A 25,028-nucleotide genomic window follows, 5' to 3' on the forward strand; every position below is an offset into this window, starting at 1 on the left:
ATAACATGTTTAACTGCACAGTTCCACATTAGCTGCAGATATTCAAACATTGTTCTATGTTTGAATTAGAGATTTTTTTTGTTTGTTTGAGAAAGTGAAGGGAGATGACAGTTAACTGAATTTAATCTTACTGAAGTAAGGACTAAATATAGAAAAATATCTAAATTACAGTTTTGAATCCAGATATAGTATAGGTGTGAAAAAAGTCATGCATGCTGAAATCTGAAGCTATGATTCAGGGCTGTTTCTGTGATTCAGGGCTGGCAAATGTCTAAGGATGTCTGACAACAGCTGCATTTCTATAATGTGATTTACAATACTACTTAATCATAGTCGCTTCAATGACATTTACCATCATCACAAGGACTCCAAGATGATCCCAACACAACTGCCAAGATGAACCCTTAGAACTTAACGAAATAAACAAACACCAGTACAATTCCAGGGAGACAAAGCAAAGTAAAACCAAAATGTAGATTGCAACACAATTAGATAAGCTAACCAATTAAGCACAAAAACAAATTACAAGGCATACAGCACAGCGAGCACAATTCAGCTCAGCAGAGCAGAGTGGGAGCAAAGAAATTCTTGGCCACCAATGGAAGCATTATGAAGGAAAAAAAAGCTTTTTGGCTTGCCAGCACTAAGCTACACACTGGTTTTTGACCTGCATGTATTTATATGGATGTCCACTTCCTCGCTGTATCCAGATCCTTTTGAAATATTCTACTTATTGGAACTCCATTGAAACAGAAGATATTTGTGCAAATAGATGTGTTTGTGCTGCACATATTTAAGAAGAGAAGAAAGAGAAGTAACTGATAACACAGCAGCCTTCAAAGGCAGCTGTGAGAGATCAAATGAACGTACCCAGTTTTTATCAAGTATGAAAATATTACATAATGCTGTTGAAGTAAAATCCATTAATAAGATTTTACTGTGTTTCCATGTGCTTTCCATCTTGGACATAAGCAAAGCAAACTTTCTTATAATACTAAGCCAATAAAATTTGGTTCCAGCTCAGCTACAGTACTTACTGCCTGTGGCTCTCTTTAGTCCCTGAGTTTCTCCAGGTGGAGTAGTGAATGATCACACAAAAATACCCAAATGTTTGTTGAAATCAGAGAATTATAATTCCTTGCACATCCACTTTTACCTATCATGTTTTGTCCATCAGTGGCAGCAGTGACTTCTGCAAATATTTTCTTCTTCCTTCATTACTGAATTCCTCAGTATTCCCCACTATTTTTTTCTTAATCCTTTTAGCTTTGTCTGAAATTTTCTGCTGCATAATAAATCTGCCTTCTTAGCTGCACCACTATCCTACAAGCTCTTTGGGAAAAGGAATCATACGTAATTTCAAGTTCATAGGCTACAGCATGAACTCAGAAACATGTGAAAGGACAATGCAATTCACATGCACAAATGGGCCTATATGTTTATGGGTGGTTTAATACAGAAAACATGCTAATAAATTGTACATGAGATGCAACTATGAGGTGTAGTTAACAACATTAAATACATTCCTTTAAAAAATTTAAAGCATTTTTGTTGCCCTGTAGAGGCCCAACCATAATAAAAAGAATGAAGTATGTACTTCTAAACAACAGGGGAATCCCCACTTAAAATGATTCAAGACAAGATCTTTTCCAGATAAATTCTTTATAACCTTAAATTCAATGCTGGAATCAGCAGAAGCTGTAGAAACTTTAAGAACAATGTGAAGTTAATATTTTGCATGTTGAAATCTATGTTCTTAAAGTATGTTTCCTCAAGTATTCCCAATGCTACAAGCAGCTCCTGGGTGCTATTTCAACTTTGCAAATATTCTCTTAGAAAGAACGCAGAGGGTATGAGCACCAGTTCCAGGCTGGTGCAGGAAAGGGAGCAATCTGAGCACTGCTAATCCTCCTGTTCAATCTACACCGTACTGGAGGGACCGGTACACATTCCCAGGCAGCAGTGAAATGTTATGATGTTAAATGCCTTGTGTGGTAAGAGTAATTTAACAAGGTATCTGTTGTAGAATTCCAGAGCCCAGTCCTTCCCCCTCCCTGTTCTTACTCCCAGTTTCCAGGAGGATCCACAAGGATTGATGAGGGAAGCTCAGAGTAGACACGATGGCTCCTGTTGCCCCAAGCCCCTTCTGGAGGCATGGCCACTAACAATCTGAAAGAATTCAGCCTGTGACCCCTTCAGCCCTTGGCTTCTGTTTAAATTGCCAATTAGAAAGAGTTGCAGTGATGGATTTTGTGTTGGCTCTCCTTGTCTACCTGACACTGGATCAAAGCTACTCTCTCATTTCATGCAGGCCAGCTAGCAGCTGACAGACAGCAACGGCTGTCAGTCATTGTCAAAATAAGTTACATGTCTATTTATTTATTCTGTAATTAATTTTAGGCAGAGTTAATGGCACAAGCTCCTTTTTAGAGTGTAATGCAGTTCTGTAAAACCAAGAAAAACAAGGGCAGGCAGGCAATCATTGCCTTGTACATAAAAATCTGTAAGGTAACTGAGGACATGACCAGTTTGCAAGAAATGAAAATAGCCTGCTAATAAAATATGAGACTGGGAAAACAAGAAGAAAATTTCTAACAAAGGCATTTTAAGGTACTGAGTCAGAGAGGTGGGAACTGCTGAAGGGGAACACTGCCAAAGACAGCCTTGTCTGTTCAAGTATCAAAATGATGCTTCCACCCACTGTGAGAGAAGATTTGAGTGACAAGCCAGGGCTGTGCTGCTGCTGCAGCACGCACAGAAGTTGGCACACATACACACATAAATACACAAAACCCAAAAACAAACCCACCCAGAAAGAGATACAAAGAGAGAAGCTGAACATGCTGAATTCTGTCAACTGCAAGAAAGGATGTGAGATATGTGTGGGTGACAAGTCAGGAATGCAGCATTTCCAGAGAAAAGCACATTTTTTTCTTTCTTCAACAGTACTGTCTAAGATGATACATGCTATGATTAGGAACATCTAAAATGCTTACCAATAGTTATTTCTTCTTTGATTTACCTTTTTTTCTCTATCTCACTTCTTCTCAGACCTACCCTGCATTCTTGCTCTATCAAAGATGGAAAATACCATCATTCTACTTTTCATTAAGGTTCATAGTCTGGAATTTTTTTTGACTCATTTTCTTGCCTCACATTCAGGCTTTGAAAAAGTTTTTACAGACATTTTTCTGCATTGCATCTCTAGGTCAGAATTCTGCCCTGGCTTCCAGTAAATAAAATCTACATTAAATAAACACCTTTTTCTCCACGTTGATAAATTCAGTATTCTTCAGTCATGTTTACATGCAACAGTGCTTCACTAATCATACTGTTAATTTATTAATCTAACCTTCAGCTGTGTGGCTCTTCTTTCCCAATCTTGTTTCAGGTCTTTTATCTTATGGAACGTGAGCTTCATGCTCTAACTTCATTTACAGACCCCCTTCACCCCACACTGCTCACTGCTTGAATTCTGACTTCAACCTTTCTATAACTTAGGATAGGATGCTTTTGAAACTGAAATTTTAGAAATGCTATTTTTTTTGAGCTGTTTCCTATGCTCAGTATCCCCTCTGAAGGACCCATTTGCCTTCTATAATCCATAAAGATGTTATCTGCCCCAACACCCCTCTTTAAAACTGCCTTTACCACAGTGCTCCCCCAAGCTGACAACAGTCACCCTGCTGGTGAATTTATAACACTGTATTATCACCATTTTTTCTGTATCTTCACATCTGTTAATTGGTTCCCATGCATTCACTTTAAACTTGTATTGAGGTGGTACATCCCTGGAGTCAGGTGCTGCTTTTATTTGTTTGCTTTGCATGTAAAGAATTAACCACAATAGGTCACCTTTAATTTATATTATTGCTCAGGACAATACTGTAATAATACCAGAAACCTGGCACTTTTCCTATACTGCTGTTCCTCTCCAGCTCTCTTTGCTCTGCAAACCCATCTGGTGATGGCATCACCATGTTTGATCCACCCTCCCTCATTTCCCTGACCCATAACCTGTTATTGCATGTGCAAGGAGCCACTTGAACAGTCAAGACCCATTCCAAGTTTGACTGTGGCACGGGAGGCCCACAGTGCTGCCTGACCTCAGCTTCCATCTCCTCTGGGAGGCCATGGCCATGTGCAGGGCTGGCAGAGGAAAAAGGGAATTCAGCATCCCCTCACCTTTTCCTTCAGAGGCCAGGGAGCTTCTGTCTGCTTAGGCTATTTCCACTTCCTAAAACTTCAAGCCAAGTTATGATGACAAATAGTGTTTCCCTGACCCACACAGAGAGGAAATACACACTCCTTTGCATTACCAGCATGTGCTGGGCATCATTCATTCCTGTGGGCCTTGTGCTCTACAGCAATGAACCAAGTACTGAGGTATTCTGCAGGATGCACCCCAAAATTTTCTGTTGTCCCCATTGCAATCACTCCCAGAACATTGTACACCACTGGCAGCATTCTGGACATGGCACAAAGACAGCAGTTTCAAGCAGTGTATTCAATGGATGAAAAAACATTACTTTATGCACTGTTGTCCAAGCAAGAAGCCTCAGAGCAAGACGAGTCTCAAAAAACTGAGATTAGATAACAACTGAAAAAATGCAAGAGTTGCTACTTCTAGCAATTATACCTTACTTACCTAATAATTGACAGCTTTTTACATTTTTTTTATACAGAGATTAATAGCCCACACATAACAAAGGGGATGGCAATGGTAGGAACTCTTACAGTGGTGCAAACAGCAAATCCATTAGAATAAATTTAAAGAGAGAGAGACTACATGTTACAGCTTTGAAACTATTTCAAACTAAATAGATGTTGCAAAAGAAATAAAAAGAAATTTAAAAAAACCTACCCTTCTTTTTATACTTATTAAAGTGGCGCCGTCCTTTGCCAGTAAGCCAAAAACAAACAGAATGAAAATAAAATAATGAAAAACCCGCACAAGGAGAACAGGAAAAGAAATTGCGAATAACATAAATCTGAATAATTAGAGTTCTTAAAATCAGATTAAAAAGTCAACTGATCAAACATTGCACAAATTTCTGGTTTAAAAAAATCCAAAAGCCTTCATTTCATTTAGATTAAGATATTAAACATATTTCTTATTACATTGCATAATCAACTAGAAGTATCTGCTAAATGGCAACTTCATGGCAGTTGACATAAGCTACTTGACTCCATTTTTGTCCTTCTTTCACAAATTGGACACCATCTCTTAGCAGGCTATGCTCATCATATCAATGTAGAAATCCTATGTGATGGTGCATTGTTCACCTTTTCAGATTAGCTAAAGATGCTTATGATGCAAATCCAAGTATTTTAAAATGCAAAATTAAAGGAGGCTCTGCTCACAGTTGCAAAACAGTATTTGACAGTGTCTTTGGAAGTGGTTTTGTTAAAGGAGTGGAAGAGTTGCATGCCCTTCAAATATCTTATGAGAGGAAATGAAATTATAGCCAAGTCTGAGTCACTTCTAGAACTCAACTCATTGTAGCACTGAACTCCATTCCCAAGTGGTGAAAGGCAGGACATGCTGAAGGATGCCTGCCTGCAGATTCACCACGGACCTTGAAAATCCAAACCATGATCAGACATAAACAGCAAGTATTCTAAGCAAGAAGGACTTCTTGATTTACTTCAGTGGTTATATCACAGAGCTTACAGAAAAATAGAGATGAATAGAAAAAGGTGCAACACACCAAAAAATGAAGATAATCACAGCTGTGTGTCTGATTCTTTAATTGATCCTTGGCCAGAGAATCACTTTTCACCAATAGCTCCTACATGTAATTGTGGACAAGAGGTTGCTCACAGTGCAGTTCAATTCACAGCAAATCTTCCACTGGCTTTAACTGTACACACTTGCTTTATCAGGACACATCTCTGCATGGAATTATCCTTTGATTATCAGATTTTCTTTTTCTTTGTATGCCATTTCTTACCCACAAGAGATCAAAATGTATCATTACCTTTTTTGTATGTTAGATGAAATTCTTTAACCTTAATAAGGATAAACTCCAAAGGGAATCTTGCCTAAGCAAGAATGGAGTAAATCTGCTGTTACTGAATACCAGATAATAAGCTATTTCCACAGAATGACAATGAGAAATACCCCACACAGTGTTTGGCAGGAGTGTTTGAGAAGGTGAAGTTCATTCCATTTCAATCAGTATATAAAAGTGTGTTACAGCCTGTGGGTTGGGCCAAAAGTTCATCTCTTTCCAATAATTTTCATAGTGTTTTCTTGAAGCTAATGGATCTGAAGTTAAATCTGTGCTGTCTCTCACAGCTTTCCTCCATTTTTATCTTTTAGAACCACATGGATGGAGGGGTCCCTGTGCACTGCCTACAAATGGTTTGCAGAGACTCCCCTGATGGCCTCAGGATCAGCCCTGGGATAAAGGATTGTGTTTCCTATCTGTCAGACTTGGGGTTCACACAAAGGGAAGCTCTCAGACTGGTATTGCTGCATGGACCAAGTTCTAAAAGCCATCTGAGGAGCTTGCTCACATTTTCTCCACATTTCTCTATTTGAGTCTTGCCTCAACTTATTTTATGGTGGAGAAATGAGATATTGAAAGATGCATTGCTAGGGAAATAATAATTGAAAAAATCAAATTGAAAAAACCATTATCCTTCCATACTTGTGACAGTTCAAATATAAATTTAACATTATGGTAGATGTACATTAAACATGTGTCCATACATGTAATATGATGCAAAAGACCTAATTCTCTATCTCATTTTACTGTGCTTCACCCTACACGGAATTCCAATTTTGATTCCTGTGTTCTGAAACTGCTCTCACATGAAGATACATTCACTTGAATGCTCACATGAAGAGCATTCAAGTAAGCAGAAAAGCCTGTGGCTGTGAGAACAGTCATGAAAGAGGTGAGGCAAAAAGCCCTTACACCCAGCTCTCAGGATAGTGCTGCGCAGCTGCTCCAGCACAGAAACACCAGTTCTGTCAACACACCCATGTTCTCATTTTGTGCAGTTTTTCAAGCTTCTTTGTTCTTTAGAAATACCATGATGCCTGACAAGAAAACAGTACAAGAGTTGAAGGAAGCTTCCATTAAACCATTTCTGCTTTTGAGGGGAAAGAGACAACACAGAAAGGACAAAGCAGGAAGCAGAGGGAATGCACTGAGGGGCAGGAGAAGCCTGACAAATAGTTTGACAAGCACCCTATTCAAAAGCTATTTATCTGTCACAGCCTGAACAAGTATTTTCTAGCACTAACACAGCATACAGTGTTACACAGAGGTTCAGTAGACAATGCAGGATTGCTCCACAACTCAAAATGCAAATGAGTTGATATAATGGCCATGTATGTGTGAAGGGTGGCAGTGAAGCACACAGTCACTGCATGCATACTTTCACAGGTTAACACCACAGAAATGCACAGAGCTGTCAGTCTGTATTTATAGCTCACATTATCACACCATTTACTTTCTGCAATACAGGTATCTCCTCTCTAGATTTACCAGCTGTCTTAATTTCCCAGGTAATCAAACAACTATTTGAAGTGTTCTGTAAAATGAGCAGGGCAAGCACTGAAATAGCAGTCTTAGCTTTTCAAGTCCCTTGAGGTCTCTATTTATCTTTTTTTTTTTTTTTTGTTTTGTACTGGGGCACCTTCAAGAGCCAAATGTGGAGACAAAACCCAGGAATTACTCACTCCAGTACAAGGATAGCAGCTACTCAAGGAGTATTTCATAGACACATGGATATGCCACAGGAGTGACAGAGGTGGGGCACAATGAACTCTCCTCACGACTGCATCAGGAGTCGAAGAAGAAATGAGCAAATTTCTAAGGCTCTTCTAAAAGCTTTCAAACACCAGGCTTTTCCCCTTGGAACACTAACAACCCCGTGGTAAGCATGATATTGATAATGTGCCTAAATCTCACACAAACTAAGAAGGAAGCAAACTGTAAAATGTTCTGAGTGTGCTCAGAGGGGAATACAACCAAGCCACTGAATTTAGACAACATATCTGCTACTGCTGTACAAACTAAAGAGGTCCTTCTTTATGAATCCTTTCCCTAAGACTGCTATCCAAAACTCTCAGAAAAACTTAATGAACACATACTGCCAATCCGTAGATGTTATTTAGATTTCTACTTAATCCTTGGTAGCAGTGTATTTCCCAGTTTTAGTTGTTAAAATTTACAATTGACATTTCAGAAAATGTTTATTTTAAGATTTTATCAGGTCCTACCTATTTTTCTACAAAAGGTAAAGTTCCTTTGGTCAAAGAGTAATTTTATATGCAAGAAAGATGCTTTGTACTAGAAGTAAGGCTCAGACAAGCCAGAATATGTACTACATTCTATCAATGAAGAAAATCAGTCTTTTGCAGACCAGCTAATGATTATCAGAAAGCATTGATAATTCATCTACTTTTCCAGAAAATAAATATTTTCTGCCATTTCTGTCTACTACCTTTGCCACAAAAAAAAAAGGCTGTAGCTATGCAAGCTCATTGGAAATGTGGCAGTACTTCCTCTTGAATGTATTTAACTCAAGATCTAAGAATAAAAAAAGCAAGTTGTTCTATTTGAATCTAGCTCAGACCCATGCTAGCTAGCAGGCACTGTAGATCAACAGATCACAGACACACACTGTAGTTATTTGTAAATACAGGGAAAATGATACCTTTAGCACAATCTGCTCCATGAAATCCTGGAAAACAGTGGCAGACACCTGAGACACACTCGCCATTCCCATGGCAGTGACGTGGGCAGTCTTGCACTGAGTCTGAAATTAAAGCATCACAAGCACATTAATTGGTTAGTTCCTACTTAGGCTACAGATTTTTTGTTTATTTTTTCTCCATTTTAATTTGTCCTCATTACTTAGAAGTACAATCCCTAACAATATTAGCAGCACAAGGTTCAGGTGAAGCAGAATGCACCGAGTTTCATGGCAGCATGAGCACGAGTAGGGATCTAGTGACATACTAAAGTCACATATTAAGTTCTGGGCTTTATTAGAACCCAAAGTCTTCTGATAGTGCTTAAATCCTCTGTTCCAAAAAATAGGCAGGACCCCTTAAAACCTCTACAGCCATGCTTGAGTTTATATTGGGCAGCAAACATGACGCTTCCTCAGGAAAATCAACGCTCTCCCTTTTGCAATGAGGCTGCTCTTGCTCAACCACTCTGCCATGGGAAACTGATTATCCCAAGGACTGTGTCTTCTTCTCCTTCTACGTGCATTTAAAACCTCATTAATTAAGCTGACAAAAATATCTGCTGAACATGACAAAGAGGAACTCTTTTGCTCTGGCAAATGTATTTGATCCTTAAAGAAATGAATTAAAAAGATGCAAGTAGCTGTGCAACAGGATGAGGAAGAGTTCTGTAAAAACAGAGGACAAAGTTTAATATCAGAGTTTGAGTGACTGACTGAGATGTTGATGACCTCAATAATGTGAGAAGAGTAGACACATAAGCCTGATGACATTTCAGCTGTACCAAAATACTTATTTTCCACAATTTCTGTTATCATTTGGATAAAGCATACACTACTTTGCATAACAGCAATCTAAAAATAAAATTCCATTTCTGAAATTAATTCTTAAAATTATTTTAATTTGAAAGCTGTTGGATTTCAGCAGAACATATTTTCAACAGTGAATTATTGGAACAAAAATCTAATTGGAATACTACTCTTCACTAACACTCCCTGTTGTTGTGGGACCTGTGGTTCCAAACTAAATGGTTCTGTCAGCCCCAGGCACCAAATCAAGCTGCTGTACAACACAGAAAAGAGAATTTGGATTTGGAACTAGCAGAACTATAGAGAGTATTTCTATTTGTCAAATTAAACTGCAAAGAAGAAAAGGATTCAAATAGAACTTTAAATCTAATTTCACAGTTGCAGGACACCAAATACAAAATGTCTAAAGCAAATTTTTAAAGAGATGCCATTAGCTTGGGCTCTTGAAACGAGTCATGTAAACAATGAAAAGAAAAATTGAAATGTAATACTCAAAGATATCAATTGTCTCATGAAGAAGCTTGTTTATAAATTTATTCATTATTTTTCTTCATAGCACACAAAAGCATTTCCTATATATTCAAAATCATGGTAAATTTAGTATTGCCTAGGAGTTAACATAATTTCTGTTGTTCTTCCTCCTCTTCCACACCAGAGAGATGTTCAGCTGTCTCAGAGCCTTTCATTATAAAGCATCTGATACAAGGTGTGTGTAGAAGCAGATAAAACACTATATTTTTCTCCAGATTTCAATTACTATCATTGCTCTATCAAGTAGCCTACCTGGCTATTACACCTTTGATGCTCTTGAAAGCTATAGCCTTTGTCAGGCAATCCTTTACAGGGCAGCTTATAATATCCTTAGGTTTTCTAAGCACAACAGGGGCAAAACAAGATTGTTTTTACAGAACTGGAAAAAGCCTCTATGGGAAAATATATTAAAAAAATATTTATTTTTCAACAGTCATAGAAAAGTATTCTTTTTCATCTTAATTCAGGGTAACAGAAACAATTGTTTTTGTACTCAATGACAATATTGATTATCCACTACACCCTTTGGGACTTAGGGCAACAAAATGAATGCTATACTAATGTAAAAGGGAAAAAACCTAAGCTACATATTATTAATAAGGCAAGACTAGAAAACACCTCTGACTATTTTTCATGAAATTTAAAACCTCACTTTTACTTTTTACAGTTCCCCTAAACTAGGAGGAATTACAGATTTATAGAACACAGTGCCATTTAAGACTTCACCAGCCAGGACAGAATATCACATAGGACACCTCAGAATTTGATGTACCACTGTGAAAAGATAGCCAGCAAAGTTCATTAAGAGCTTCAAAGGTCAACAAATCTAATAAAGCTTGGAGAATTTAGACTCAGCTTGATTTTCAACTGAATGTAATCCTATCCTAACAAAACTGCAGCTGGATGTTCTTCCACCACGTTGAGGAGATCACTCATTATTAGGTGAGTGGTAAACTGAAAAGTAACATACACTAATTAACTGGCTCAATTAATCTCTAGGATGGCTGCAAACAATAATCTCATTTGCAGGTTATCAGCTTCTTGAGCTGTCTTTCCACCAAGATTAAACAGCTTTCCTGTTGGATACTATTCCACCTGGGTGTACAGAAGCATCTTCAGAGAAGCAAATAAAAAGTATGAAAATGACAGAGATAAGAGAGAGGAATATTAGCTGGGGAATGCTTCAAACCACACTGAATTTTCTGAGCCTTGTTTTCCAAGACAAAACTCGAGATCTATAGGAATGCTAAGACATTAAGAGAAAAACAAGTGAATTAAAGTCAGCACACCCCATTACTGACTATTTGCCAGAGTAGTGTTGAAAAAAAAAATGCACAGCATAGCATAAGGAAAAACAGGCCAAATACTGAGGACTGCAGAAAAATATTCCAGCTTTGGGTAAGGGAGGATATAAACAGAGAGGAAAAGTGCCCAGCTGGTGGAAGTACCTACCCAAAACGACTGTGCTGAAGGACACCACCTCTTTGTCCTTGCCATCATTGTAGAAGGCCAGGTGCCACAAGCCCACGTCCAGGTACTGAACAAACACGGCCTCGTTCTGAACAAGGGTCTGGATGCTCCGACGCTCCCGAGGGGACTCCACCACACTCCACTTCTCTTTGCCATCCAAACGTTCCATGAAATCATACTGCAGGGAGGAAAAAAAAAAAAAAAAAAAAACAAGGAAAAAAAAAAAAAAAGAGAGAACACAGACAAACAAAACCCCAAACAAACAGACCTGAATACAGAATGTTTCAGCTCAAAAATCTGACTCTCTATTTTCTCCTCTATCTCTTTATAAAATGGTATTTCTGGAAGAAATGTGAAACTAACATTTACTAGCTGACCACGGAACACAAAGGGATTCTGTGACTTTTGTTCTTTCTTAAACAGTGACCTAGAATTATGCTTCTTTCCTCTGCATAGATGATCATAAAATGTACAAATTGGCAGGATGGTTTCTAGAAACAATTTGAAATCTATTATTTGACCCATTAATTTTAGTTTCCTACACAGCTTTCAGAGACTCAGGAGACCCACACCCTTTTCAAAGCAACTGCCTGCAATAAATTCTTTTCGAAACAGGAACAGATATCTGAGGTGTAAGTCCAGATGTATCGTTGGATGGAAGCCCCCAGAATGTGAAAGAGGAACAGCACAGACAGGAAATGTGTTTGCCTAATGTAACTCATTACCAGATAAAAATACACTGCACAAGTTTTAGATCACAGAGTAAAAGTTGCTTACCTGAGGTTGTATGAGGAACAATCAGGGTAAGTGTGATACAGAAACCAGAGGGAGCATGGAAAGGAATAACACAAATAAGGGAATTGTACTTATATTAAGGAAAACGGAGAATTTCTGTTTGGATGGCTTCCAAATAAGGTAGAACATTGCATTAATCTTTGGAAAAGGGATCAAACAGAGCAAGTGATTATTTAGAGCATAAGAGCGATGGCACCATTAATGGCATGAAACTAAAAAAAGAAAGAAAGAAATATAAGATGAATGTCAGATAAGCTTCCCATCTATTAAGCTCAGTAAATAGCCTCCCAATGGAGATGCCACAATTAAACAAGACTGGAAGAAATATTGGTTAGTCTACAACAGGGAATAACTCTGCATAACAAAGCAGCTGGGATAGCTGTCCTAATAGGCTTTTTTTTGTCATTAATGTCTGTGATTCTGGAGCTCTCAAGCTCAACTGAGTAGATCTCATAGTCCCTATCTAAGGGAAACCCTTAAGAAACACCAAAAACAATATATCTAATCTTTTGATAGCTGTATAACAAGTCCCCTATGAAAACACATCTTGTTTTAGACACATTTATCTGTGTAGTAGTAGATAGAGATAGATAGACATGTCTAAAGAAAGATGTATGTGTTCAATAAAACACAGTAATAGTATGTGCTTGCTTGCCAGTAGCTTCATTACATTTCCCTCTGTTATCTCTAACACTTCCAGGCTCTGCCTGCAACAGCTACGAGAAAACATCCACCTTCCCTTGCTTTCAGTTTAAACAGAAAACTGTAACCTTGCCTCCTAAATAGAATAAACATCCAGAGAAGGACACACACACTGTCTTGCACGCTGTATTCCACTCATGAACTGTGAGCCCTAGTAAATTATTCACGATTTGTGATAAAATAATGAAGATTCTCCCTGTTAGTGGAAGAGGCAGACAAATTAACACTCTAGTGCCATCACATCTACCCAAAACTGGGGTATGAAACCTCACCTTTCTAGCTGAAAATCTCTTCTGTACCAGCCCTGGTATGCTCAGCCTTACAGCAGAGGGAAATGTCTGGAAGAACTATTGTCTTCCTGGTAAACTGTGGAACTGACACCAACCTGCAGCCTCTCCACAAAGGAAATCCATGGCAGGGAGGAATTTGAGCCCCAGTCTACTAATGTTGAGAGCTATCATCACAGTGAGTGCATTATTCTATGCTTTTAAATGAGGAACAAAGTAAGAGAAGTGGAATAAAAAGTTTCACTCAATATCAGATTGCCATCCACTTGAGCCTTTTTCTGCATATGATTTAAATGGGAAAAGGTAAATCAGATAAATTAGTAAAATTCAGGCAAAGCATGCCAGAGATGTAGAGAATTCTGGCATGCCAGTAACTTTCAGCATATATGAGGTAGCAAACACACATATATCTATCTCTGAAATCAGTGGCATTTGGGAAGATTGCTAAAAGCCATTGCCTAACAGTCAGAGGTTAAGGACAGACTCATCACCTCCTTGGGAAATGTTATTACTTGGGCAACATCTTGGGAAAAAGAAATTGTGCTCTTCAGAACAATTGTTCACAAAGGGTCAACTAAGGAAGCAGCAATAAAAGCTGACATTTCTCACTGGCAACACGCTGTTCGTCTCTGCTTGTGCTGGCAGGTTCCTCTGCCTCCCTCTGTTTGATGCTGATTCTACCTCATATAGTAGAGAAGGCTCAGCAGTTGGCCAGATCGAAGGGGAAGAGTTTTCAGCCTGAAGCTGCTTGAAGTAGTTTTAGCTGCAGAATCTCTTTTCATGATGATGGGGTGTGACCTAATGAGAGCAGGTCTCTTGGCACAACGATTTTAACTTTGGAATAGTCAAGAGTGGTATTGTCCCTCTTTAATCAAACTATGACAAATAATTTAATGCCCAGGCAAAAGCAAAATTACTGAATTTGGGTAACTGTGAATGCTGAAGTACTGGTGCAAAGTAATACAGAAAACAACAATACATTTTTATTCCTCAGGACTGAGGGAAAAAAAAAAAGGACCATCTGCTGGTGGTTCCTTGGGTGTATTAATCTTAATATGTTACTAAGGACGAGGTATATGTGCCCCAAAATTGAAAATCCCTGCTGAAGGATCACCAAGATGACACTGTGAACTCATAAACAGATAAGATTTCTTCACATGCTTGGCTGAATCATCATTTTGCTTTTCACGGCCCTGTTGATTTTCTGATTTACCACCTTTGCATGATTAATTACTTTTACATAATGTTGTGCTGAAGATATCACTCTTGCTTTAAAGCTACTTATTGGCATATATGACTAGATTAGAAAACCCATCTAGGGAAAGGAGACGAGTAATTTCATGATCATTAAAAAGCAACTGTGGAATCCTTAATCTAACACACACACACAACTGCTAAGGAAGAGGCCACTAAATCACATGAATTAGGGAATGGACATGTCAAACCAAATTAAATCGCTGAAGTAATTTGGAAGTTTCACTGAATTTTGGCTTTTTTGTTTTCTTTTTTAATGATCCTTTATATTTCATGGCTTCATACTGAAAGTCACAAAAATGGCTAAAACAGCTCAGGAACAACATGCAGCAGAAATCCCAAATGACTACATCATCAGAGTTCAATTTTGCAGCAGGAAGTACTTACTATGATTAAAGCTCAACATAAGCAAGTGACTTGCCAGCCTACATCGCTAAACAAATTCCAAATTCACTCTCTCGGTGAGTTTGTTTATTTTTACTACCCGGCATACTGAAATCCTACTGATTACTTTTATTTACATACCTAAAATCTCACGCTAAGTTCTTTCTGAGCAATTTGTTTTTATAATTTCTCCATTCAGGGCTTTCTACCCTCTGATGCATTTTATTCATAGGCTAATAAAGACTTTATTTTGCCTATAACCACAGGGAGTCAGAAGAACATTTTGGGAACTTCACACCTATGGTTGTGACTCTATCACTGCACAGAGCCACACACAGAGGAAGGGAACCACTTGTGACCACTGTGAAGCTGAAGGAGCTCACAGGGCTCAGGAAATGCAGAGAGCTGCCATAATCTTCAGGGATTTTCTTAGATTTGAAACAATTTGCATGTCTCCACAAAATGCCTAGGAGTTTTTGAGATTAGGAATTGAAAAGAATGCTCTCCTAGATCTCTTGTCTCAATAAGGGATGCATATTCAACAGGAGAGGGGGAGCATGCCTGCAGTGGCGGCCAGCATTCGCCTTTATGCCAAAGCCCTGTAGGATCTAAGCAGCCAGGAAAACATATGGCAGGGAAACTTGTTTGCAAAGTGCTCTAAAATTAGTTCTTCATAAAATCCAGTTGGTAATTATTCATTAAAATACAGCCATGAAACATCTGACACCCACGATGGCAGCCAACCAACCGGTTTGTTCCCACATTTTGGATGTGCCACAAGCCAGCCAGTTTGGGCCAGCCCCATGGCTGAGAGCACCTAAAAGTGTTTGAGCACCTGCTAAAAGCCAAGAGAACACTGATGCTCCCCTGATCTCCAAGTTTTTTTTTTCAAATAAAGCCATTTACTGTTCTGAATGAAAAGAGTTTTCATTCTGACATGAAAAATTTATAAGTATAAACCACACTGCTGGAAATGAAAACAATACAGCTCCATGCCCTGTCTTCTCCAGAGAAGTTCCAGAGAAGTTCCTCTCAGGTTACCTCATTTCATGCATCATTTGGAACGTGCTACCAGCATGTAGCAACACCATAATTGCTGTAAGCTCTGCAGAGTCGCTTCGTGCATTATTTGACATTTGCAGTTCGCTTTCTATACATTATCAATTCTATTAATATGACTCTCTTCTGCTAAATTCTTATTGATCATTCAAGCCTGCAATGTATATTTTGTTATTTCTGCATAGCACTATACAGGTTGGAGGGATTTTGCCCAAAAGCACTATATTCCTGCTTGTACTCTGCTTGCCACTCAGAACTGCATTTTTGCCTCTCCTCCAGAGCTCCACTCCCCATGCACATGGCACACAGGCTGCATCCAGACAAGTTTACAGCCACATCAGTTTGACTGACTAAACCAGGCACTTGGAATATTTGCTAAACAGTAATACTGAGAAGGTTAAATCTCAGCAGGGCTCTCAGACAGGAACTGCATCTTGTTGTCTCAGGTTAATCATGTACCTAATTTGCTGATTATTGACTTGTTCCCACAAAGGATTTTACTCAGCTTGACATATGAGCACTGATCAGTGATGAACTGTCAAGCTGTTCACTGCTTTAGAGCTCATGTCCCTAACCTACAGAAACAAGGATCTTAAATTTCAATTTTAAAATATCGTCTAGTGTTAACTTCAGACTGTTTTCAGTTTTGTGCCCCTTTCTGTCAGAACAAGGTTTCTTTTCTCTAACTCAGGTCTGTAACAGCTTGCATTTCTTATTCTAAAATAATTTCTCTTGGTAGTAGCTTGACTGAATTTTGATTGCTGGGCGAAACTGCCATGGAATCTCCTGCTGTAGCACACTATTAACAAGCACCAGGACCCTGCCTGAATGTGGGCAAGTTTATGCTGGTTCATATTGCAGATTCAGACCACATCTATAGTAGTTTATGTACAGCGTGTTTCATTAACCCCACTTATGAAGAGGTTTAAACTGCTTCCTCTGAAGACTGGAAAGCAGGTCCCCTGAGGAGGAATCCAGCTCAACACAGATGATATTTCTCATTATTTAATTTATCAGAAAGGTCACAAAATTTCTATTCTATCCATGTGAGGTGGAGTGAAAGGAAAAAACTCTGCCTGATCACAGTCTTCTCAGAAGAGAACATCATAATGAAACCTAGAACAAATCATACTGCAATATAAAGTACATCCTGAATTAAGAAAAATATTTTGTACTACCAACTACTGCCAATTGGATTTCTTGTAAAAGATACAGGCATACCTCCCTCATGTCTTAGTCAAAAAATTAAAATTAACCTGTGTTTATAGCAAACTTAGATGATTGCTTCGGAGCTTTGGTTGCCCTAAGTAATTTTCATTTCATGATTTATACTATTGTTTGTTTTCCTCAACTAAATTGCCATTTTATTCATGATGGAATAGGGGAAGTGAGCACTAAAATTCTGAATTAAATGAGACATGCGCAATGAATTATGCCATCACCTCACTGGAAGAGCTGAAGATCCACAGACATAATTTCACCCTCAAGACAGCATACTGAATGAAGCCTTACAGCCAAAATCAAAACATTCTTAAGAAAGGCTCCCACCCTGGAAGATATTCTCTGAAGATATATATTTTGTGTTGCCTGGATGGCTGGAAATGACTGAAAATCAGTCAGCAGCCCTCTGCAATTTCCCATTTTTTTCAGTCTTTGTATCAAATTTCAGGACACCATACGCTAACATGGAAAACTGACTACATGTCTTCCCCTCCTTGGGCTGTGCACTGCTGATGCTGATTTCTTACCACTCAAACACACCCATTCAGTAACTCACAGAACACTGGAAAACAGCTTACTACAGAAAGCTGATGAATTTTGCACAGCCAAAGCTCCTTCTGCAAAGGAAATTCTTAGATGCAGAGGTAATAAACCCATGTCAACCTCCTCGCTCCTTTACTCTCAGGTCTAATCAAAGATTTTGGTCCTCAACTCACCTCATAGATATCTCATAGATAAATGGATAGTTTTATCCCCAATTTCTGCCAAGATTATACCAGAGAATTAAAACCTTATATGACATAATTACTTATTGTATAAATGCATTGCTGAAGCATGTAACAACCTAAAAATGTTAAGATGAGGGTGGTTCAGTCAAATATGATTGGACAAATGAAGGAATTCAGGAAATCCCTAAACTTCAATTCTGTAAACTCCAACAGAAACCTAAGCAAGATGACCTAAGTTTTGCATTCTGACATTCAAAGCCAACAAACACATTGATAAAGTACCTGGGCATGAGATGGTGGGAGTCCTCTTCTTATATAAACACCAAAAAGAGCATCCTTCCCTAAGGATATGTTGAACTTCAGGAACTGTGGCTGGCTGATATGGATCTGAGACCTCCAAAAAACTCCAGGGGGCACCTCCTGGGTGACCCTGTGGCCAACTTCTGTTTCTCCACTATCTATGCTGCTATTCCTAGTGACCCATGGTCCTATAAAACAAAAGCAAATATAAATCAAATGAGATAACTGGTTTTAATACAGATAGTTTTATTCAAGATGAACATCTGTGGCAGTGACACCTCTTAAATCAAACTGTAACTTTCTCATTCTGATGCAATCTGCCTGCTGTTTCAGTCAGTATGTAAGAATTTGGCCCTTATGCTTGAAACAAAAACTCTGCAAACCTTATTTTTCTGTGGAACATCAGCAATCTTCTCATCCCTCAAAGCCTTTAATTCTGTGATTGCTCCTCACTGATCAAACAGCAACTGCAGAGTCAATTAAACACACGTGAATCTCCCTGTGCTCTTTTCAGTTGCATTTTGTACACAACCAGGGTATAAAAAATTGCCAGAAAGGTGAACTGAAGGGTAACTTCAATGAACTTAAATGAACTGATTGCAAATTTTTATTACCACTGTATTCTTCACTGAAGTAGTCCAATAGACTTTAGGTCACAGACAAGAGAGTTGACAGAAGAAATGAAATGCACACAAAAGGGTTTAGAGGACAATGTCTGTACTCTAACATGCATCTTCTCCTTGAGACAGAGTTAGCACAACTCAGTGCAGTGCCTTTGAAGTTCTCTCTGCCTAAAGCAGGGTCTATCTACAAGTCTTTTTCCCTTGTGCTGTGGTTAGTTAAAATCCATAATTTGCTGTTTTTTTCAGCATGCATTATTGAAGACAAGATACAAGGCCTTTCTGGTTGAGTGCTCTGGCTTCCAGCCCATGAAACAGTCAACTCTTAAAACATGGTGCAAATCCCTTCTGTTCTCAACTGAACAGGTTCTGAGGCTACACATATTTTATACATGGAGTGCAGAACATGGAGTTAGCAGTGTTTTTAAGCTACAATATGCAGCAATGCTTGATTTTGTGCTCTGTATTCCCAAACAAAATGGTGAGAAATCCATTTAAAAATTCTTAGAACAGACACTATTATAAACCAGACAACCACAGAAAATATCTGTTGACAATCACAGAAATTTAAAGGTATCACTAATACCATAGACTGGATGATAGTGATACCTCTGATACAACCTGACAGCATTTGTAAAAAGTTCAGTGTTCACTTCATGAGGGTTCTTCTGCCATGGTGTAATGCTATTTTCAATAAATGGTAAGTTACTTTTGAAATACATTCCAGCACTGTATGAATGTAACGGGATGGCACAGAACAACACATAATTCCAGCAGGTAAGTACATAACAGCTTTTCTGTCTTGACTATCTTTAATTGAGAGAGCTGCAAAAGCACGGTTTCAATTATAGATTCTAAATTATCTCTGCTAGCAGCACTTACCCTTGTACATAATGAAACAGATACTATGTTGGCGGTGTTTTGAAATGGTAAAAGAATGCTCTGAATACCAACTGCAACTTTGGCAACTTGTTTGTTTTTTCATTTTCTATGTTAATGGGGCTACAATAACATCACTGACAAAGAAAGAGAAAGCAGAAGAAGCTGCAACAAGAGGCTGAAAAGAAAGGAAAAAATGGCTCCGAGTGCCCAGAAATGTGCCCTTAGAGCCACGGAGAGCAACCAGATCCAAACACGTCCTGCTTCATGGAAACTACAGGATTTCATTCCTAATGGACTACTGCAACAGAGGATATCTCAAGGTTCCCATCCCAATGGAGGCAGGCATCACCTCACTAGAATTTAAATTAGTTCTTTCCCACCTACATGGAGAGGAAAACCAGGGGCAGAGAACACACCAAAAAACACCTGTGGCATGTTATACTATCACTGGCAGAGCTGGGAAGTCAGCAAAAGACTGCAGGCACCTTCACCCCCTTTGAGAACATTACATTTACTTCACAATTCCAATATATGGTAATAAATGATGAATATTTTTTCAATATTAAAAAGCATGTTGTAATTTCTTTGGAAGTAGACTGAGCATTCTTTAATGAACATCAACTGTATCTAACCTGCAAAAGGCTCAGTGACACACTCTAAAGAACCTTGTTCTTCAGGAGCAATATATCCACAGCCAACCAAAGAAAAAGCTATTCCCAGGAATTATTGTTATCCAGTGCAGCAAATGTATGGAGCACGTGAATGGTAAGGCCACAATAGTCTCTGTTGGCAGTTAAAGTTTCACTGGCTCTTAAAGTAACTCCAAAACTGTTAATGACTTTTGCTAATTATGCATATATTCTCTAGAACTGTAACTTTGTAAATAAATTTAATTCTAATGGAATGTTAGTATTTCTGGATAAATTTAGCCTCAGTTTCCTTTGAATATCCAAAATTCTGCTTCGTATTTCTCTCTGGGAAAGAACATTTTTCACGACTCAAGGATTCTCAAATACATCAATTAAGCTAAAATAATAAAATTTCAGCCATCAGGAGAACCAGAGTTACATTCATACTACTTCAGCATGCAAAGGTAAAGAAATGTATTGGACGTCAGACTTTCCCCCAGAAAATTACTAGAAGAAGGCAATTCCTTTGTATTTCTCATCAGAATGTTGAAGTTATCATGGTGAAATAAAAATTGGTGAAAACTGCAGATAAGACAATTGAATTTGTAGTTATTACTGAGCCTAGAGACATGATTCAGGTTTTCCCAACACTGAAATGACTCTGTTCCGTTTGATATTGTCTTTGGAAGCATCTCCCCACAGATACACTTTTATTTTGCTTTACAACTTAAATGACCTGGTTTCTAGTTCTCCAAACGCTCCTCCTAGAACATCTTAAGAAAATCTCCCCAGGAGGGGAATTGTGACAGCGTTTCACCACAGCAGAGGATTTTAAGAGCAGGTTAGATGATCAACTCTCAGAAGTGATCGAGATATTTTTAACCTGCAGCAAAGAATGGGGCAGATGGGTGACTCTTTTCAGTCTGTATTTCTGTAGTGCAGAATGCTCTACACCCAGCCTGTGCCACATCTGCAAGGAACAGCTGCTGCCTCACCTCTGGCATGCTGAAAGGATCCTTTCCTTTTGCTTTTAATAATTTAATTCATGGCATCCTGTTTTTATGGAGCTACATTACAATGCTGTAATAACTAAATTTTGAAATGCTAAAATCTAGGTTTCATATTTGCAAGCTTAGCTAACAGCTTATAAAGTTTTAAGTCCAACAAGATATCAATAAACTCTAAAGATTATACATTATTGAATCATGCTCTCATAAATTTGTGCTGAGTTACTCTTACTGGTCTGAGACACAAAACCAGTGACAGCATCTTGGTTCTGCTCCTTGCTCTGATGCTGCCATGATCCTGCTGCTCTCAGATGCCTACTTGTAAAACAGAATTATTAACAATGACAGAATTATTAATAGTTCTCACCTTGAAGATGAGGAAGGAAGAGCAGTAAATATAAATATTACAGGAGATGTCTCAGTACTGGCCTCTTCATGTTCCTTTCTCCCCAGGTTATAAATACAGAGAGGAATGTAAAGTAGATATGACCACTGAATCTACCTTAGTTAACGGGCTAAAGTTTAATTTTTTTTTTAACCTGAAAAGCAGATCATCATTCTAACTTTGGTATTTGCAATGTCTTTTTCTACACTAACAGCTTCACTGGCAAACCCTGTCACTAGAGACTCAAATTTTTTTATAGCTCCCTTCAGTCCTCACCTCCTAATGTACAGAATGTATCTTGCCACCTGACTCACTCCCCTCCAGCTATTTTTAGAAGCTTTTCCTTTTGATGGACCACTGCAGATCACATTCAAAGAGCATCAACTGCATTTAAGTGAAGTTACAAATGTGACAAACTGACAAATCTGTGAAGAAAGACTAACCCAAACTACTCATACTGCTGTGAACAAATGAATCCCAAGATCATTCTCTCTGTAGTGGGTGACTGTTGTAAAGTTCTATGTTTATCTCATAACCCCACAGATACTTGATTTTTTTTTCCCCTGTCATTTTCTCTCTATAAACATCTACAAAAGAGTTTTAAAAGCATACTTCTTCATCTTACCCAGGGGAGCCATTTCAATCACTCAGTCAAACATATATTCATCAACTAAATAACACTTATTCATTTAAACTGCTGTTTTATTTACCCAGCTGAATTACTATTTTGGCATATACATTTGAAAAGACTGTTTTTAGCATTCAAGTGTATTTGCCTTTGAAGCTATCAGACAGGCAATCCATGACAACAACAATGCAAACTCCCCCTGCTAAGTTGTCAGCAGGTCTCATCTGTGAGCTGGAGGTCAGATTCAAGGTGGCAGTGGATGGGACATGCCCAGTCAGCCTTTAATTTAACTGATGTCAAGCAGTGTCAGCCATGGAGGCAGAGCTGTATTTACACTGAAACCAGATATACTTGATTATTTATAACTACAGTACCCTACACTGTAGCTAAAATTAAAAATAAAAATGAAATCTGGCTACCAGCAGTGTCACACTACAGACATCACATTTAAACAGCAATTAACTCTAGTGCTGTGGCTGTGTGCCTCTATCATGGGGATGACTGCAAATTGCATCTTGATGGCACTCTTGAAAAATACCTACCAGAATAACCATTCCAATGGATCAGAAATGAAATACCAAGATAATGTGGACAACCTCAAATTAAATTCAATGAATAAATATCACCGGGGTTGGTTAAACTCTCTTTACCTTCTTTTCCTGAAATTCTATATTTCTTATAAATCACTGCTACAGACATAGCTTATCTTATCTTTTTATCTAGCTTATTTTTCTGTTGTTCTTTTTATACAGCCAGGGATTTTCACAGATGACTTGGAATTCTGAAGAAATTTATGGTACAGCTGTGTGAAGGAAACCATTCAATATAAAAATAGACTTCACTGACTTTTTGCCAAAAAAGACCATGTGAGAATTACTATGGTTCTTCACGATAGTTTAACTTTTTTCCTTAAGTAAATTTGCTACTTATATGACCAGACATGTCTTATTATTCCAGAAAGGCAAATAAAATAAAGCAGAAAATGCCTTTTCCATACAAATATCTTCAGTGGAAAAATCAGTGCTATGCACTGTTACCATACTGACAACTCCCTGTATGAACTTACACTTCAAATTATCTACTATCACCTAAGTGCCCTAGGACTCAGGTGAGAACAGATTATCTCTGGAATGTGTACAATAGATTGACTGCTACTGCAATACAAATTCCCTCAGCTGCAATGAGTAAAAAGCCAGGCAATGAGAGTTTGTCTGCAGGAGCTGCTGTGGCACATTTGAACTTCAGTTACACTGAACATGCTGCGGTACCGATGAGCTCTGTTTTGGGAAGCAAGGAGGAAGGAAGCTTCTGAATGTATGAGCTTTCAAAAGTCCTGGAAAACAGCTTCTGGTACAAAACCAAAACCTCAGGTTGTCTGGTCAGCATCCTAAATTTCTGCTGTGGCAAGAAGAAAGAAAATCTTCAAAGGGAGTGACCCCAGCTCTGGCTCAGCTGCAGCCAATCAATGCGGCAGGGAAATGAAGCAGTTTGCTTTCACTAAAATATGACATGCCTGATACACCTAAAACTTTAGGCACATCTTCACATTCATGTGAGCATGGCTTCACAAGAGTCATTGCTTTCAGAATCAAAAGCCAGTTATAACTGAAATAAAATTAAGATCTGTTGGTTCACTGCATTTCACAAAGAGCAAATACATACTAGTATGGATTTCTAAATCAGGATAACAATCATCTCTGGTTGTTCATCTCTTTGGTGCCTGAGTGAGAACTAAGGACTTCTGGAAATTGGAACCTTGGAAGTGGCACATACCAAACTTCATCACCTAACTTTGAAAAGAGCAACTCATGCTATCACCATTAACACACCCACAAATCTATAACTCCTCTTCTGTTGATTTAGCTAAATCCTTTGCTTTTCTGAGACAGCCTTACAGAGTCTGCTGTATTTTCAGAAGACCACATCTGCTAGCCTTCATAGCCTCCATCTTAATAGTTCTGCTTGCTAATGTGTTAATTAAGATCTGCATTACATTAGCCACATAACTACTTAACAAGATTAATCCACCTGGAAAATGATTGCTTGTCTTGATTAAACCGAATGAAGGTAAGAGAAGTGACATTTAAAACACATTGACTGTTATTACATTTTGATCGTCTGTTTCAAAGCGTCTAACAGGAAATAGCAGAAACCGGGAGATTCATGTTGTTTACATTGTTAATGAGGGATGAGTTTATCTTTTACAAGACGACAGAGAGTTCCCTGCAGCTGCTGCCGAGTCCTTACACCGTGTGCCGGGTCGGTTTCAGCAGGAGCACAGTCGGGGGTAGCAGCGCTGCCTCGGGCAGTGAGTCAGGAGCTGCTCAGTTGGCATCTGAACCCCAGCTCATCCCTCTGGCAGGATGGCAGATCCTCCCATTTCAGAATTTTGTTACTCCTTTAGCATTGCCGGTGTGCTGCATTGCTAATAAAATATCTTAACTATTAGAAAACAATTTGTGTGCAAAGCCAAATGTGACTCGCAGCTGCAGCATCTGGCAGAGCTCTCAACATCATTTGGAGAGAGCTGAAGACAACCTGTACAGCTCCACAGTGACTGCTGAGCTCAGCTTTCCACATCCATCCAAGGACAATTTCTGCTACATCAGTAGAAATCTGTTTTT

The 25,028-nt window shown here is 38.5% G+C and overlaps 1 protein-coding gene across 1 annotated transcript in view; it reads right to left on the reverse strand.

Annotated features, from left to right (window-relative positions):
• The window catches only part of TENM2 (teneurin transmembrane protein 2), a 553,850-nt gene that overhangs the window by 94,635 nt on the left and 434,187 nt on the right, over positions 1-25,028 (reverse strand). Inside the window, exons 8-10 of the mRNA XM_053956612.1 lie at positions 18,236-18,441; positions 11,506-11,701; positions 8,677-8,778 (exon numbers count right to left, since the gene is read on the reverse strand). Of these exons, the coding sequence (XP_053812587.1) occupies positions 8,677-8,778; positions 11,506-11,701; positions 18,236-18,441 (504 nt within the window). The remainder of the gene's footprint in view (positions 1-8,676; positions 8,779-11,505; positions 11,702-18,235; positions 18,442-25,028) is intronic.

This window comes from Vidua chalybeata, chromosome 15, assembly GCF_026979565.1.
Source record: "Vidua chalybeata isolate OUT-0048 chromosome 15, bVidCha1 merged haplotype, whole genome shotgun sequence".
NCBI lineage: Eukaryota > Metazoa > Chordata > Aves > Passeriformes > Viduidae > Vidua > Vidua chalybeata.